The sequence below is a fragment of the Bos javanicus genome, chromosome 29 (assembly GCF_032452875.1).
Source record: "Bos javanicus breed banteng chromosome 29, ARS-OSU_banteng_1.0, whole genome shotgun sequence".
Taxonomy (NCBI): domain Eukaryota; kingdom Metazoa; phylum Chordata; class Mammalia; order Artiodactyla; family Bovidae; genus Bos; species Bos javanicus.
The window spans coordinates 28858162-28877282 of record NC_083896.1 but is presented as its reverse complement, the minus strand read 5'-3'; the positions used below and the strand labels follow the sequence as shown (position 1 = coordinate 28877282).

The 19121-nt window shown below is 40.2% G+C and overlaps 2 protein-coding genes across 8 annotated transcripts in view; both read right to left on the bottom strand.

Moving 5' to 3' along the window:
• Positions 1-13725, bottom strand: part of SLC37A2 (solute carrier family 37 member 2) — a 56017-nt gene extending 42292 nt beyond the window's left edge. The window contains exon 1 of the mRNA XM_061406319.1: positions 12010-13725. The gene's annotated coding sequence lies outside the window, so the exon portion shown is untranslated. The remainder of the gene's footprint in view (positions 1-12009) is intronic.
• Positions 13726-13972: 247 nt separating this feature from the next.
• The window catches only part of CCDC15 (coiled-coil domain containing 15), a 49967-nt gene continuing 44818 nt past the window's right edge, over positions 13973-19121 (bottom strand). For 6 of the 7 annotated variants that reach the window (XM_061406312.1, XM_061406313.1, XM_061406314.1 and 3 more), the window contains 3 exons: positions 16640-16816; positions 16002-16150; positions 13973-14737 (listed from right to left, as the gene is read on the bottom strand). In XM_061406312.1, coding sequence (XP_061262296.1) covers positions 14616-14737; positions 16002-16150; positions 16640-16816 — 448 coding nt within the window. In that variant the 3' untranslated portion in view covers positions 13973-14615. Of the gene's footprint in view, positions 14738-16001; positions 16151-16639; positions 16817-18297; positions 18397-19121 lie in introns of those variants that run through there. The other variant, XR_009734532.1, reaches the window with a different exon arrangement.

The following is a 19121-nucleotide window of genomic DNA, read 5'->3' as shown; positions in this document are numbered from 1 at the left end:
AAACAAAATGACTAGTAATCCTAAGGGGCTCTCCTGACCCGAATGTTATGAGTCAGCACCCAGCACCCTTGGGTCCCAAGGAAAGGCCAGAGTCAATCCTGTGAGATTCATGTAGCAGCAATTCCCAGTTTGGAAACAGTATCAGGGAATCTCCCTGTATATCTGACCTGGCAAGGCTTACAGTCCCACTGCTCAGCTGATGAAAGACTCCTGGCAAGACCAGGAGTGTGAGGCATGATGTAACTGGGATAAGTGGCTTATCAGTTCAAAGCACTGTATCTTGAAATGAGGATCAGTGTGTATTTCCTGTATGTCAGATAGAACTACACCACAGCTTAGTCAAATTCCCTACACCATGCTGCCTCCATAGGCCAGGGATGTCGTTGTATGGATGGATCTAATTGTGTTACTCCTGGGGTCAAATTAGTTTCATTAATGACTTTTAACCCATACATTTCCATTTTGACAATGGTAAAGAGGAAGAGGTAGGTAGGGAGTTCAGAAAATGTAATAGGACTTAAGGTAAGGTTAGCAGAGCATTAACTAAGTCTCCAGCTATTATTGTTTATCTGTGTTCTTCATAAATGGATTTTCCGGCGAGAGTCAATAAGTCTAGACTTACTATAGACTTACCATTACTTACTGCAAACGCTACAGTATAAGCCACTTAGACTATATTAGTCTCCTAGACTAACAACAAATACCTCCACAGTTTTCAGAAACCCATGTCTAGCTAAACCATACTTCCAATTGTGTTGGCTCAAATTGCAATCACATTCTACTTCAAACCGTCCTTCCCCTTCGTCTTCTATCTCAGTCTCAGCCTGTTTCTTGCCTTCTGTCTATGTGGTCCCCCCTCCCAGTCTCAGCTCTGTTTGTTTTTTTCTGTTGTTGTTGCTGTTTGTTATTTTAAATTATTTTTTATTAATTTTTATTTTATATTGGACTACAGTAAAGAGTCGGATACGACTGAGTGACTAAGCACGTAATTGATTTACAATGTTGTATTACTACAGAAAAGTGATTCAGTTCAGTTCAGTTCAGTTCAGTCACTCAGTCGTGTCCGACTCTTTGCGACCCCATGAATCACAGCACGCCAGGCCTCCCTGTCCATCACCAACTCCAGGAGTTCACTCAGACTCACGTCCATCAAGTCAGTGATGCCATCCAGCCATCTCATCCTCTGTCGTCCCCTCCTACTCCTACCCCAATCATATACATACATTTATTCTTTTTCTAATTCTTTTCCCATTTAGGTTTTTACAGAACATTGAGCAGAGTTCTTTGTGCAATACAGTAAATCCTTGTTGGTTATCTATTTTAAATATAGTCTGCCTGTGTGGATGCTAAATCACTTCAGTCATGTCCAATTCTTTGCAACCCTATAACCTGTAGCCCACTAGGCTCCTCTGTCCATGGGATTATCCAGGCAAGAATACTGGTTTGGGTTGCCACTTTCTCCTTCAGATCTTCCCAACCCAGGGATCGAATCCAAGTCTCTTATGTCCCCTGCATTAGCAGGCGGGTTCTTTACCACTAGCGCCACCTGGGAAGTCCCTAAATAGAGTACATCTGTCCTTTAAATTTCTTTTGTTTTAGAAAAATTTTCTAGTTGTATTGCCATCGTTTTCTTCAATATTTTTTTTAAATTTTATATTGGAGTATAGCCGATTAACAATGTTGTGATAGTTTCAGGTGGACAGCAAAGGGTCTCAGCCATACATATACACGTATCCATTCTCCCCCAAACTCCTTTCCCGTGTTTTTTGTCTTTTTACAGAGCAGGGGTCACAGGCAGAAAGGCCCTTGTCTACCATCCCTGACCCAAGTTACTGGTAAGAAAAGAACAAACAGTTAACTTACGTGAAAAAAGACTCATGAGGCTGAACCCTTAGACTGAGCTGTGTGACAGTCAGGTTTTATGTGTAGGCTATAAAGTCTCAAAAGTGACAGGAAGAGATGTGTTGTTAGTCAGCTCAATGGCAATTGCTTTGAACTCCTTAGAGAAAACACACAATCCATCTGGGGAAACAGGGTAAGACATGTTCCTCCTCCAGCTGAACCACAACTCAGTCTTGCCAGTGTGATAAGGTGGCCAAATCCTGTGAGAGGAGGTACCTGCAGTTCTAAGCTTGGAAGGATTTTAAGGTAGGCATCATCTCATCCTTTGGTTGAGCAATAAACAAGGTGTGCTAATTTACAACTTAAACGGCACACCCATCCATTTGGCAACTGGGCAAACTCTCTTTCCTTGATTCTCCACCTCCAAAAAAAAAAAAAAAATTGGCTTTATTGGCTGGATGGCATCACTGACTCTATGGACGTGAGTCTGAGTGAACTCCGGCAGTTGGTGATGGACACGGAGGCCTGGCGTGCTGCGATTCATGGGGTCGCAAAGAGTCAGACACGACTGAGCGACTGAGCTGAACTGAACTGAACTGAAGCTCACAGGAGGATGGAACAATGAATACAATCAAATACCCAAAAGCTTCCCTGGTGGCTCAGCTGGTAGAGAATCCGCCTACAATATGGGAGACTTGAGTTCAGTCCCTGGAGTGGTAAGAGCCCTTGGGGAAGGGAACAGCTACCCACTCCAGTATTCTGGCCTGGAGAATTCCATGGACTGTATATCCATGGGGTCGCAAAGAGTTGGACACAACTGAGCGACTTTCATTTCACTTCAAATAAAGGTAAATGTCATCATAACCCTGGGACTTAGAAAATCTTTTCTCTTCAACATTAATACGAAAAGTCAAATGAAATGCCTGAACTATCCCATTGAATTCTCACAACTCTATTAAGTAAGTACTATTATTATTCCCATTTTGCAGATGATGAAATGGAGGCCCAGAGAACTCAAGTAACTTGCTTAAGGTCACACAGCTGATAACGTGGTACAAGAATTGAACCTGTGACTGTGACCTTAACCACAGCCCAAACTATCCCACAGAAGTAGGGGCTATGAAGACAGAGCAAGAAAGAAATCTGACAACAAAAACCAGTGTTACAATCTCTAGCAGATTCTATTCAGAGGCAGGATAGAAATCTAAATGACTTTTCCCATCTCTGATTTACAGCACATAAATATTCTTAGTCCCATTTGACCCTAAGATTTCAAAGCTTCTTTTACTAAATTACCATTTTGTTCTTTTTGTTATTTCTACCCTATTTCCTTTTGTAATTTTAAAAATTTCTACCCTATTTTCACTTCGCTGACAAAGGTCCGTCTAGTCAAAGCCATGGTTTTCCCAGTAGTCATGTACAGACGTGACAGTTGGACCATAAAGAAGACTGAGCACTGAAAAATTGATGCTTTTGAACTCTGGTGTTGGAGAAGACTCTTGAGAGTTCCCTTGGACTTGCAAGGAGATCAAACCAATCAATCCTGAAGGAAATCACTCCTGAATATTCATTGGAAGGACTGATGCTGAAGCTGAAACTCTAATACTTTGGTCACCTGATGTGAAGAGCTGACTCACTGGAAAAGACCTTGATGCTGGGAAAGATCGAGGGCAGAAGAAGGGTTTCATCAGAGGATGAGATGGTTAGATAGCATCACTGACTCAATGGACATGAATTAGAACAAATTCTGGGAGGTGGTGGAGGACAGAGGAGCCTGGCATGCTACAGTCCACAGGGTCACTAAGAGTGAGACACGACTTATCAACTGAACAACAACAACCCTATTTTCCATGGTCTTTCATCCCTGATTTTCCCAACTTTTATATGCCTGGGAATTTACCAAATAATAAAACCAAGTGACTGACTGCCCAGTCTTTCTTATAGAAAGACCACAAAATGGAAATTCCCTGGCAGTCCTGTGGTTAAGACTTTGCCTTCCAACGCAGGGGGTTCAATCCCTGGTCAGGAAGCTAAGAGCCCACATGCCTTGCGGCCAAGAAACCAAAACATAAAACAGAAGCAATATTGTAACAAATTCAATAAAGACTTAAAAAGGGTCCACATCAAAAAAAAATCTTAAAAAAAAAGACCACAAAATGCTTCAGCCTCTAGGTTCTAATCACCACCTGAAAATAATGATCATGTCATAAGTCACACAACTATAAAAATTAATTTTTAAAGTCATGCAACTAAGGGATATTACTTCCCTACCTAAACTTCCTATTATTGGGGAGGGCAGTGGAAGGGGAAGGGGAAAGGGAAGGACATTTTATAAGGCTAACAAGTTTATTTTAGCCCCAAGTTTTTTAAATTACTTTTTAAAAATTATACAAAAATAGAGTGAATAGCATAATAAAACCTCAATATACCGGCCCCATGGGTTTCCCTGGTGGCTCAGATGGTAAAGCATCTGTCTGCAATGCGGGAGACCTGGGTTCAATCCCTGGGTCAGGAAGATTCCCCTGGAGAAGGAAATGGCAACCCACTCCAGTACACTTGCCTGGAAAATTCCATGGACGGAGGAGCCTGGTAGGCTACAGTCCATGGGTCGCAAAGAGTCGGACACGACTGAGTGACTTCACTTTCACATACCTGCCCCTTAGATTCACTATTATCAAAGTGTTGCTGCACTTCTCTATATCTTTTGTCCCATTTTGCTGAATTATTCCAAAGCAAATCTCAAACATAATTTTATTTCATCCCTGTATACTTCAGTATCCATTCCTGTATAGGTATTTTCTTATATACTACTACTGTTATCTTAACAAAATGAATAGCTTAGACTATTCAAAATTGCTTCACACATACCTTTTTCAGACTCATATTTTGTTTTACATCAGGATCTAAGCAAGGTCCATACATTATATTTGAGGGTTGTAATCTCTGTGAATCTGTCTCGATGTAGAGCTACCTTCCCATTTTTCAAATTCAAGCCATTAACTTGTTGAAGAAATTGGGTCAATTTTCCTACAGAGTGGTGTCTCCTCTGGATATCTGCTTTCTCATGGTAGAATTCATTTCCCTCTCTCTCCCTATCTCCTATAAAGGGAATTCTCACCGTTTTCCTCTTTACATATTCTTTTCATCTAAACTAGAAAACACAGAAAATGATTTGAGACTGTTTTCTCAATTCTCCCAAGGAAGGTACACAGCTCGTGCCATTCTAAGTGTGTAACTAAAGTGAACTTGGGTCTTATTTGCCCGCCGGGGAGCAGAGCCCATTCACAAACACTGGGGCGTCACGAAGGAAATGACAGCATTTATTTGTAAGGTGCCAAGCAAAGAGTGCAGGGTAGCTGGTACTCAAAAGACCTGAATTCCCCAGTGGATTTCAGGGAATGATTTTCAAGACAACCTTAGGGGCGGAGGTTGCAGGGGGCGTGATCAGCTCATGGACTTTCTTCTGATTGGTTGGTGATGAGGTGGTAACAGGGTGATATTTCAGGAATCTTTATCATCAATCGTCTGGTTCCAACCAGTCTGGGGTCTGTGTGCTCATGTTCAGCATTTAGTTACCATCCTCCACCTGGGTGGGTGGGGGGTTCTAAGCCCCAGCAGAACAACTCAAAAATACATGTCAGGATTCCTGGAGGACCTAGGACTCTTATTGCTGAACTGGTTGACTGCTTTTCCTTTGATTCTGCGCTCCCTCACTTCCCTAATTAGCAACTGATTGAGCCTGCTCATTAGAACTCAAGGAAGTTTTAGCAGATGAAAACCTTTTTCTATAAGAAACGGGGGACACAGAGGGACTTTTGTGCCCAGGAGGGCACCACCGTCCACGGTTTCAATCCCCTTTTCTTTGATACTCTTCAGTTGTATCCAGTTCCCCTAGGGGACTAGAAGCAGGACAAGAAAGGGAATAACGTTTTAGATAAAGGGGTTAATCATAAACTCCGCCAGAGAACTCAGTTTTAGGGGGCCTTTGTTTCAACTGAAGGATTCCCTGGTGGCTCAGCTGGTAAAGAATCCGTCTGCAGTGCAGGAGACCTGGGTTCGATCCCTGGGTTGAGAAGATCTCCTGGAAAAGGGAAAGGCTACCCACTCCAGTATTCTGGCCTAGATAATTCTATGGACTGTATAGTCCATGGGGTCGCAAAGAGTTGGACATGACTGAGCAACTTACACACACACTAGTAGCTCAGACGGTAAAGCATCTGCCTGCAATGTGGGAGACCTGGGTTCGATCCCTGGGTCGGAAAGATTCCCCTGGAGAAGGGAATGGCAACCCACTCCGTACCCCTGCCTGGAAAATCCCATGGACGGAGGAGCCTGGTAGGCTATAGTCTATGGGGTCACAAAGAGTCAGAAACGACTGAGCGATTTCACTTTTCCTAGAGAAGGGAATGGCTACCCACTCCAGTCTTCTTGCCTGAAGAATTTCATGAACAGAGTGAAGAGAAGTTAATTTATTATACATAGTGGATTCCTTAGGGCAGTAGAACTTAAATTTCAGAACCCAAATGAAAAAGGTTTAAAGTCTTGATTATATTGTTTCAACTTTTTTTTTTTTTTTGGCAGAAATAAATATTTCATTGAAGGCACTGAATGCTTCATATTGAAGGTTATCAGGAGGTACAATGTCTATTCTCGCTTTTAGTGACAGGAAGATGAATTAATGGGTTCAGATGATGACAGTTAAGTAATAGTTTCATCCATTAATGATTGCCATAGATATTTTGAGGGAGGGGGAGGAACCTAAGACAAGAATTGAGTGAAACATTTACCAAAGGTGATCTCATCTTAGGGCCTGGACAGGATGATGACTCATGCAGCACATACAACACCAAACTGTCTTCATCAATCTTAATCAAAATAAATCAATTTGACTTCTCCCCATCAGCACACCCAATAATAGTGGTCAGTAATGCTGAGAGCAAGACTGGACACAAACCATTCATTTATACCCTAAGAGAGGCTTAAAAATAAAAATCAACATATTCAAAGTCTTTTACCGAGCAGAACGGGTATAGCCGGCCAGGAGAATATTTGCATTTATCTTCCTCTATAGTATTTCCCAGGCTTCCCTGGTAGCTCAGCTGGTAAAGAATCCACCTGCAGTGAAGGAGACCCTGGTTTGATTCCTGGGTCAGGAAGTTCCCCTGGAGAAGGGATAGGCTACCCACTCCAGTATTCTTGGGCTTCCCTGGTGGCTCAGATGGTAAAGAATCTGCTTGCAATGTGGGAGAACTAGGTTCGATCCCTGGGTTGGGGAGATCCCCTGGAGGAAGGCATGGCAACCCACTACAGCATTCTTGCCTGGAGAATTCCATGGACAGAGGTGCCTGGCGGGCTAGTGTCCATGAGGTCGCAGAGTCAGTCATGACTGAGTGACTAAGCTCTGCACAGTATTTCCCTGGTGGCTCAGATGGTAAAGAATCTGCTTGCAATGTAGGAGACCCATATTTGATCCCTGGGTGGGGAAGATCCCCTGGAGAAGGAAATGGCAACCCACTCCAGTACTCTTGCCTAGAGAATTCCATGGACAGAGGAGTCTGGCATGCAAAGAGTTGGACCCTACAGAGAGACTAACACACACACACACACACACACAGTGTGCTTTCCTGAGAAGCAGGGGAGAATGCCCAAGATGGGACACACAGTAAACTATGATCACTACTCTTAAAGGGACACTAAAGGAAATCTTCTGCTTCCAGAAACCAGAATCTAAGTAAGTAAACAAAGAAAAGGCATACCTGCTACCTATTATACCGCAAATTGTTGGAAGATATGAAAGAAAGCAGCAGTTTCTAGCCTCTGCACTGAGTAGGTAGTCAATAAAGTTGTTGACAATCTTATTCCTGCCCATCATACAAGGGCTAAGAAAGTAAGGGTAAGTGATACTGGACAACTTCCAGTAATACGCTGGAGCAATGCCAGGGAGAGGACACAGAGTTCACGAAATCAGAGCAATCTGAGAAAGCTGTTTTAGGTTGAACTGCCTAGGAAAATATGTCACGCATCAGCTTTTTGATCGTTATTGCATGAAAACAAGTACATGAACATCCTCTGCAACTACCACAATCCTGGAATTGCCTCTATCACATACACATTCCGTCTCTTGGCCCAAATTCTCTAAGTTGATACAGGTCTCTCTGGGAACAGCACACCTGAGCCTGGGGTACTGAACCCCCCTTGCCAGACACACACCTATAGTGTCCTACACCCTCCTGTCCTAGTCCACTATGACCCTACTGAACATGCATTTACTGTGACAAGATTAATATTGGAGTCAGAGTTGAAGAGAGTGAACTTGTCTAACACTATCGTGCTATCTACAAGTAAAATGTACGAGTCCACGACTCGTCATGAAGAGCAAATGAAAATGGAGAATTAGTGAGGTCAAAGGTGTAAAACATAATTAATGAATTTGTAGAATGTGAGAGCTACAGGGGAGATTAAAGTTCACTTAGTATAACCCTCTTTACAGAAAACTGTAGCCCAGAGAAATTAAATTACTTGCCCTGAATTAGTCATAATTACAGAATGAAAAACAAAGTAACATGATCTCTGTAAGGACATCAAAAACATTAGGTAAGACTACTAATCATGTAGACGCATTTGGAATTTAAAAAATTCAAGTCTGTGTATTTATTTAACATTTACTGAGAGCTTGTTACGTGCCAGATACAGCATTGAACAAAAATCCGTGTCCGTGGAGTATACAATCTAGTAAAGAAACTAAACATTAAGTAAACTATACAGTATGCCACACAGCTGTGGAGGAGGAAGTGGCAACCCACTCCAGCACTCTTGCCTGGAGAATCCCACGGGCAGAGAAGCCTGGCTAGGCTACAGCCCATGGAGTCACAAGAGTCAGATACAACTTAGTGACTAAACCATACAGCTGTAAATATAATGAAGAAAAATAAAGCGGGGGAAGGGGAGGGGGGACCTAAGGGGAGCAGGTGGATAGGAAGGTCACATTTCAAAAAGGTGGTCAGGGGCTTCCCAGGTGGCACAGTGGTAAAGAATCTGCCTGCCAATGCAGGAGACGCAGGAGACACAGGTTCAATCCCTGGGTCAGGATGATCCTCTGAAGAAAATGACAACCCACTCCAATATTCTTGCCTAGACAATTCCATGGACAGAGGAGCTTGGCAGGCTACACAGTCCACGGAGTCACAAGAGTCAGACACAACTGGATGACTGAGCATACACGCATACACACACACACACACACACACACACACACACACAGAATGTCCTCCAATTGAAATATACTTGATAAGGTAATAAAGTGATCCAAAAAATTATCTGAAAAGTGTCTCCAGACAGAGAAAGAGCTAATAAAGAAGACTTGAAGCAAGAGTCCCTGGAATGTCCATCTAAATACCAGGTCAATGAAGCTCAGCAGAACAAGCAAGGAGGAAAGCAGTGGGAGATATACGTTTCAGAAGTGGGACCAGATTTTGTCTCTGTGTGTGTGTGTGTGTGTTGTGTGTAGAGAGTGGGGGTCATGAGGTTTGGTTTTGGATTGTTAAGTTTGGCTGCTGTATTGATAAAGTACACAGGTACAAACAGAGATTATTTGGTTGTTGTTTAGTTGCCAAGTCATGTTTGACTCTTTTGTGACCCTTTGGTCTGTAACCCACCAGGCTCCTCTGTCCATAGGATTTTTCAGGCAAGTATACTGGAGTAGGTTGCCATTTCCTTCTCCAGGGGATCTTAACAGCCAAAGACTGAACTCGCATCTCTTTCATTGTAGGCAGATTCTTTACCACTGAGCCACCTGGGAAGAGATTACTTAGGAACTCTTAAGATAATCTATGAGATAGATGATGGTGGTATGGACCAGGCATCTCACAGCAGAAGTAATGTGAACTGGAAATGTATTTTGCAAAGCTGACACAATTTGCTGATGGAGTGAAGGATGAAAGAGACAGAGTGGGGAAATTCAATGATTTCTTCAAGGTTCTTGGTCTCAGTAACTAGACACATGGAATTGCTAATTAACCAATACGGGGAAGACTATATGAAGAGCAAATTGAGGGGAACCAATGATGAGGAAATGTTAAGTAGGCAGTTAAGGTTAAAAGTTTGGATTTTCAGAGAGAGATCTATGCCAGATACATAAATGTAGGAGTTATCAGTATATAGATAAGAGACCCATGAGACTAAAACAGATCACCCGAAGAGCAAGTGTAGATAGTAAAGGTGTCCAGGGACTGAGCCCTGGGATACTCTTAAAAGCTTTGGGGTTGTGGAAGCCAGGTATAAGATATTTCAATAAGAAATGGAGTGATCAATTGTGTTTAATTCTGATGGCAGGTCAAGATAAACTTTAAGAATGACCACTGAATTTAGCAATGTGGAAGTCACCGATGGGTTTGAAAAGCCTTTTCACCAGAGAGGGAAAAGCAGATAAGTCTTCCTACAATGTATTCCATGGACGGAGGAGCCTGGTGCAGACTACTGCCCATGGGGTTGCAAAGAGTCGGACACGACTGAGCGACTTCACTTTCACAATGTATTCAAGAGATAATGTGATGAGAAGAACAGGAACAACAGACATTAAAAATTAGTTCAGAAAGGTTACAAGACACAAGACTGAAAAATGAAAGTTCTCAGTCATGTCTGACTCTTTGTGACCTCATGAACTATAGAGTCCCCGGAATTCTCTAGACCAGAATACTGGAGTGGGTAGCCTTTCCCTTCTCCAGGGGATCTTCCCAACAAACCCAGAGATCAAACCCAGGTCTTCGACAATGCAGGCGGATTCTTTACCAGCTGAGCCACAAGGGAAGCCCAAGAATACTGGAGTGGATAGCCTATCCCTTCTCCAGCAGATCTTCCCAACCAGGAATTAAAACAGTGCCTCCTGCACTGCAGGTGGATTCTTTACCAACTGAGCTATCATAATATACAAAATTCAACTGTATTTCTACACACTTATGATGCACAATGAGAAAATAAAATTAAGGAGATAATTCCATTTAAAATAGTATCAAAAAGAACAAAATATTTTGAAATAAATTTAACAGAAAAGTACACATTATATGCTCTGAAAATTATAAAACATTGTTGGAAGAAATGAATGGAATGACATCCCACATTCATGAATCAAACTGATTTATAGATTCAATGTGACCCTTATCAAAACCTCAATTTTTGCAGGAAGGTGATCTTAAAATTTCATATAAAAATGCAAGGGACTCAGTATAGCAAAATGACCTTTAAAAAGAAGAACAAAGATAGAAGCCTCATGCTTCTCAATTTCATAACTTGCTACAGTAATCAAAACAGACTACTGTGGTTTAAGTATAAATACATAGATTTATGGAATAGAAAAGAGATTTCAGAAATAAACCCTAATATTAATGGTCCATTGATTTTTGACAACAGTGTCATATCAATTCAGTGGGGTGAATAATAGTTTTTTGAACAAATGATGCTGGGACAACTAGATATCCTCATACAAAAGAATGAGGTTGGATGCCTATCTAACTCTATACATAAATATTCCCAAAACAGATCATAGACCTCAGTGTAAAAGCTAAAACTACAAAACTCTTAAAAGAACACACAGGAGTAAATCTTTGTGAACTTGGATTGTGTGCACACGTGCTCAGTCACTCAGTTGTGTCTGATTTTGCGGCCGTATGGACTGTAGCTCGCCAGGCTCCTGTCCATGGGATACTCCAGGCAAGAATACTGAAGGGGGGTTGTCATTCCCTCCTCCAAGAGATCATCCAGACCCAGGGACTGAATCCATATCTCTAGCACTGCAGGCAGCTTCTTTACCCACTGAGCTACCGGGGAAGCCCTGAACTTGGATTAGGTAATGACCAGAGCAACAAGAGAACAAGTAGATGAATTGGACTTCCACAAAATTAAAAAATTTTGTCCTGCAAAGGAAACTATCAAAAAAGTGAAAAAACAATCCCCAGAACAGGAAATATTTACAAACCGTAAGTCTAATAAGGGACCTTATGCAGAATATATTAACAACTCTCAGAACTCAATAATTATCAAAAGATAAATAACCCAATTAAAAATGGCAAAGGATTTGAAAAGACAGTTCTCCGAAACAGATAGACAAGGGGCTAATAAGCATGTGAAAAGACGCTCACCATCATTAGCCATCAGAAAAATAAAGATGCTCACCATTGTTAGTCATCAGGAAAATCAAAATCACAATGAGATACCACTTCATACCCTTTAGGATGACTATAATCAGAGAGATAGATAAGGATAAGAGTTGGAGGATGTGAAGAAAATCTGAACCCTTATACACAACTGGTGTGAATGTAAAATGATGCAGATGCTTTGTAGAAGTTTTCAGTTCCTTAAAATGTTCAACATTAGGCTACCATATGACCCAGCAAATCCTCTTCAGGGTATATAGCCAAGAGAAATAAAAACACAGCAAAGCTTGTAAACAAATGTTCATAGCAGCATTATTCACAGTAGCTAATTAGTAGAAACATCCCAAATGTTCATCAACTGGGTAAATAAAAGAGTATATCCAGAGTGGAATATTATTCAGCAATAAAGAGCAATGAATTACTGATACAAGCTACAACATAGAGAAATCTTTAAAACATGATACTAAATGAAAGACTCTAGTCACAAAAGACTATTTATTACATGACTCCATTTATATGGCAAGTTCAAAATAGGCAGATCTGTAGAGACAGAAAGCGCGCTGGTGATTGGCTGAGAGAATGAGGAACAACTGTTAGTGGGTATGGGATTTTTCTTTTCTATACTAAAAAAATTTGATTATTGTTAAAAAAAAACTATAAAATTTACAGTTGCAACCAGTTTTTAAGTATACTTTTCAGTAGTGTATCTTAAGTGTATTTATATTCACACTGTTGTGAAAGAGACCTCTGGAACGTCTTCATCTTACAAAACTGAAACTCTACTCATTACTAACTTCCCATTTCCTCCCGGCAACCACTACTCTGCTTTCCTTTTTTAAATTTTGGCCGTGCTGGGTCTTTATAGCAGCACATGGGCTTTTTCTCTGGTTGCGGTGTGCATACTTCTCTTGTTGAGGAGCACAGGCTCCAGAATGCGAGGGCTCAGCAGGTGCAGCCCACGGCCTTGGCTGCCCTACAGCATGTGCGATCTTAGTTCCCAACCAGGGATCGAAGCCATGTTTCAAGCATTGGAAGGTGGATTCCAGCCACTGGACCACCAGGGAAGTCTCCATCACTACTCCCTGTCTGCATGAATTTCATTATTCTAGGTTCCTAGTATGAGTGGAATCACACAGTATTTGTCTTTTTGTTCCTAGCTTACTTCACTTAGCACAATGTCCTTAAGGCTAATACAGGTTACACTACATGACAGGATTTCTTTCCTTTTTAGGGTTGAAGAGTATTCCATTGTATGTAGGTACCACATTTTGTTTACCCACCCATCTGTTGATGGAAATTTAGGTTGCTTCCACCTCTTGCCACTATGAACATATCTGTTGAAGATTCTGCTTTCAATTATCTAGGATATATACCCCCAGTGGGATTGCTGGATCACCTGGGCATCTCCTTAAAGTGACAAGTGTTCTAAAATTTGATAGTGGTAATAGCTGTACAACCACAGAGTATAATAAAAACCACTGAATTGTACATTTCAAGTCAGTGAATCAAATGATATATGAATTATATCTCAACAAAGGTGTTAAAAAACACAACTCAGAAAGGCTAAAGCAAGGATTTAGTTGCATAAGGATTTTGACTGAACTGGATAATTAATCTGATTAAATAACCAGTCAATCTTGTCACACGAGTAATTCTGACACTTATTGTCAATGACCTGGCTAGATGTTTAGGTGTTTTCTGAGACATAACTTCAGTGCTTTTTCAACACTGACCATTAGAAGTAGGAAAAAGAAAATGTCAGTACCTCACCTTAATTCACAATATTAAAACTTTTCATATTGTGTCAAGAAACACTGTAAAGAAATAACAAATTCATACTAACTATAGCAATTTTTATTTCACCTGCTCTGTAGGTATGGCATTCACCAGATTTTTTATAGATAGGAAAATAAAGGACTTTACTCACTTTGACTTCAGATTCACTTTTTGAAATGTCACTCACAATTATTTCACATAAAAGATGCTCAAAAGGCAGAGGGTTTATTTGCCTTTTTTGCTATAAAAACTATAAAATTAAAAAGTCCTCTGTTCATCGTCACTGAATGGGGAAAGAGGTAATAAACTTAAAAACACGAGAGAAAAAATTTTGAGGAAAAAACGTACATCAAATTCAGATTGTTCTCATCTCTAACTGCTGCACACAACTAGAAAAGATAACAGCAATATAGATGGCCACTGGTGTTCAGAAATTCATTTCTTCGTCTTCTCTTCTCCTTCATCCAAACATTTTCAATTTTGTCAAGATTCAAGTGGTACAGTTATATAAAGATAATAAATCAGATAATCTCAAAGATTTCTAATAATATCTTCTGAGCAGAGCAGAGCAAAGTGAGAGAAAACTCACCAGCCTGAGTGATCATTTTTAAAACAATACATACCAGATGGTTTACGGTAATGACATAAGTCTGGAAGCCAGTTTTCCATCTTGGTCCCAAGCACAGAGTGAAATAATGGTCATGATTTAATTAAAAAGATACCAATTGTGTGGGACAGTCTTTCTTTCCAAGTTACATATCTTATACACTTTGACAATTTTTCCTAAAATAATCTCTTGGGGTAGATTTTAAGTAGGTTGAAATACTGATGGTTGATTTCAGATTCTTATTACAGGTTTTTCAAAGTCCGTCTATGTGCAGAAGCAAAATTATGAATGGCAACTCGAAGATCTGAGTTCCCCTCAGGGATGTCACAGGAGTTGACGACTGAATGTAGTGCCCGGGTATACGCTGCAAATAAAGATTAACATAGTGATCAATGAAGTAGGATTCTAAACATATCTCCCAACCTCTTCCTATTAGTACTGCTTCTCTGCCCAGTCTTAAAGGCATTAACTTTAACAATCCATTGAATAAGTATTGAGTATTTACCACATGCCAAGTACTCTGTGATTACAGAAAAGATCATGAGAGGACGGACACAGAAATTAAATTACAGTGTACTATTTCCAAACCAGAGACATATACAAAATGTCATCACAGCATGAAGTTCAAAACGAAAAAGAAACTAGGAAAGGATGAAAAAGATTCCCAGAAGTGGCAACATTCCAAAAAAAAGAATCGGTAACATTTAAGATGGTCTTGAAGGATTAATAGAAGTAAAGGAAAGAAGGCCTTCTAGGCAAAGAAATGAGTGTGTGGGGGTACAAGGATACATTTTTTATGTGGTGTGTACTGACAACAGCAGGTTCGATATGGCTGGAGTATGGCCTGGGGCCAGAGAGAAAACATGCCGTTTATGCACCGTATTTTGTACTTCAGTGGTAAGTCCGACAGATCTGATGATAAGGGAATGGCACAATCAGATGTGTGTTTTTAAAACATAATTCACAGGACTGATAAGAAACTCATATCGCAGATGGAACATTAGGGATACAAACACCACCACCATTTTCGGTGTTTGTATGAAGCCTCTATAATCTCCACACTATGTAAATCAATACATTTAGGAATGGACAGGAAACAGACATATTAGTGACAACAGGAAATGACCCCATTTCTTCTAGCTGGTATTCCTAACAGAGTTTATATTGGTCCTCATGTTTCTCAGTGACCCCTAGCAGACCTGGCAGTCTAATGTGGATATACACACATTATAAATAATATACAGATGATAAGTCTTCGTTAGATAACATTCAAGAATTTGGATAACAGGGTATTCAACTGGACAGAGGCCTAACTTAGATAGCTATAAACCTCTAATCTTCTTCATTTACAGGAGGACCTGCAACCCTAGTCTCATTACTGTACAATGGGCTAGGACTATTTCCCCAGCATAAATGAAGACAAGAAGATAACATATCTCAAAGAGAAATATAACTCACTATAATTATTTTTATTGCCTCAGAGTTGTTTTGTAAAGGGGGGTATAACAGTCTTTGATATATAATAAGCACTTAGTCAATAAATGCTAAATTTCTACTACAATCACTACTTTTACTCTTGTTATTTTTTATCTGCCACCAGGCCCCAACCATTCCTTAAAGATACTTACCTTTGTGGTTTTTATAGAAAATACAATTGTTGGCACAGGTATCTGGATGAGCATCCCAAAAATCAGGACCACAGCAGCAGAGTGGAGGTAAAGTAATATTATATAGTTGCATTTTCTCCTGGATCTGGGCTCTTAAAGCTTCTACATATCTATAAAAATACAGTATGACCAAGCAAAGTGAACCACCAGGAAGAGAATGCACATGAGTCCTTATTTTACTCCTAGCTCAAACTGTGAAACTATTTCTTATCACTGAGCCTCAACCCTTCCTCTGTGTACTAAGAGGCAGTACAAGGAAAAGCGCAGTGCTATTCCAGAGAGGTATTAGGCGACCAAGAAATCCGTTTACCTTCTGATGCACAGGGTGAGGGTTTGATCCCTGGTTGGGAAGCTAGGATCCCACATGCCTCATGGCCAAAAACAGCCAAAGAACACAAAACAGAAACAATATTGTAACAAATTCAATGACTTTAAAAAAGGGTCCACATTAAAAAAAAAAAAAAAAGAAGTGTGATGAAGTTCTGTGCCTCCTAAAGCATAAGAAGACACAGTCAATTCACTTTAGGGAAAATGAGAACCCCGACTTCCTAACAGGTCTCCTCCAGGGCCAAAACTTCATGCAGAACTTTCCAAAGTACCTTTGGTATTCTTTTTCTTTCTGCTGTTGTTTTTCTCTGGCTCCTTTTATTTCCTCAAGTTGTAGTTGGGCTAATATCTCACTTATCTTCTCCCCTGAACATGGCTCTTTATGGGATTTCATTCTTAATATCCTCTGTTCTTCAGCATAACGTTGCTGCTCTTTCTTTTTCTTAATTCTGAGAATAAAATCATAACATGGTTAGGAATTTCATCACGTCATTATTTAGAATTAGCTTTTAGGTCCAAATACCTCAAGAAATTCCCAGAAAGAGGGGAATCAGGAAATCAGTTTAACAACCCTAGAAAAGCCTCAAAACCCGCTGCTGGCTGATTTAAGTTTATCTCATTGCTCATTCTCTTGAATGGAAATGACCAATAGTTACTACTAAAAGAGTGTTCCCGGAAGAATTCTAACACAAGAACTTTCTGAGGTTAAAATTACAAGCAGACAGGACTTCGGCTTTTAGCTAAAATGGATTAACGGGAACTAGATTTGCCCTACCACCTTAAACAACCAAATAAATAAAACAACAAATCAACCCAGAAACCAACCAGACCAAAAACAAACAAACAAACAAACAAACAAAACAATGGTTTTCTAGACACTGGATATTCATTGATGAAAGACAGTGATCCTTGACAGATGGAAAACAAATGAAGTGAGTCCTACAAGTGTCCAAGTTCACTGCCTTCAAAGTTTCCAGGCAGCAGCAGCACAGGGCAGGAGAGTTGAGGTGGAACCTGAGAGACTTTCTGAGTTGGGGAGATGACGCTGAAAGTACAGGGACACAAAAGCAACTGGAGTACTTAAGACAGAAAACCCAGGGGCCAGAGCTGCTCAGAGAGAGAACCCCAGAGATCTAGGGGGTCTCCTAATACACAGCAGAGCACTGAGCATGTATGTGAGGACGCGATCTGAGACCAACGACAGAGCCATCCTAAAGAGGGACAGGGAACAGTGTCCTGCGCTCACACAGCACAGAATGGAGACTGTTCCCACCACTTAAGCCTTGAAACACTCATAACGTACAGGCATTGGGTAGAGTTTTCAGGAAGACTTTACCTCAGTAGTGGGGAGTAACGGTTGTTCCAGACACAACCAACACTGTAAAAGCAAGGCCCCAAAGTAACTTAAATAAAAGTGTTAGTCTGACTCTTCGTAACCCCAAGGACTGTAGCCCACAAAGCTCCTCTGTCCATGGGATTTTCCAGGCAAGAATCCTGGAGTGGGTTACCATTTCCTTCTGCATTCCTAAACAAAGCTCAGAAAAATTTTATAAGAATACAAAAATAACCAGTAACCAACCAATGAAGTAAATTCAATGTTGGACGTCTAATCAAAGATTACCAGGCATGCAAAGAGGCAGACAAATACAATTAATAATGAAGAGAGTACTCAACCACTCAAAATCAACCTAGAATAGACAGTGATTAGAATTAGCATAGAAGGAAATGAAAACAAGATAGAACAACTATTAATAGATCCTATACATTCAAAAAGTTTAGACATAAAGAAGACTGAGATCAACTTATCAAGATGAAAACTACAATTTCTGAAATAAAAAATACACTGGAGAATAATTCTGTATATTAAAGAAATAGAATTAATAATTAGTAACCTTCCAAAACAGAAAGCACCAGACCAAGATGGGCTCACCAAACAATTAAGGAAGAAATTACACCAAATCTCTTCAGTCTCTTTCAGTGGACAGAAACAGAAAGCACGCTTAACTCATTCTATGAGGTCAGCATTACTCTAAAATCAAAACCAGATAAAGATATTAGAAAGTATTACCAATATTTCTCATGAACAAGAGGCAAAAATCCTCAAAATATTAGCAAGTCAAATCTAACAATGCACACATATATCACAATCAAAAGGAATTCAGGCCAATAATGAAAGGCTGGTTCAACATGAAAAAAATCAATTAATGTAATAGATCATATCAAAAGCTATATAGGAAAAATCACAATTCTATAAAAAGATGTACAGAAAGCATTTGACAAAATCAAACACCATACAATCCAGCAGTACCCTTGGTATTTACACAACTTACATCCACACAAAACCTGCGCATGGATGTTTGAAATAGTTCATTTGCCAAATGCTGGAAGAAACCAAGATGTCCTTCAGTAGATGAACAGATAAATAAACTGTTGTACTTTCAAACAACAAAATATTATTCAGTACTAAAAAGAAATGAGCTATCAAGACATGAAGAGACATTCAATGTAAATGCCTATTACTAAGTGAAAGAAGCCAATCTCAAAAGGTTACATATTATATAATTCTAACCATATGACACTCTGGAAAGAGGAAAACAATGGAGACAGTGAGAGATCAGTGGTTGCCAGAAGCTGGGGTTGGAGAGAGGGAAAGAAGGTGAACAGGCAGAGCATAAAGGAGTTTTAGAGTAGTAAAACTATTCTCTATGATACTTAATGATGGATACAAGTCACTATACATATGCCCAAACCCAT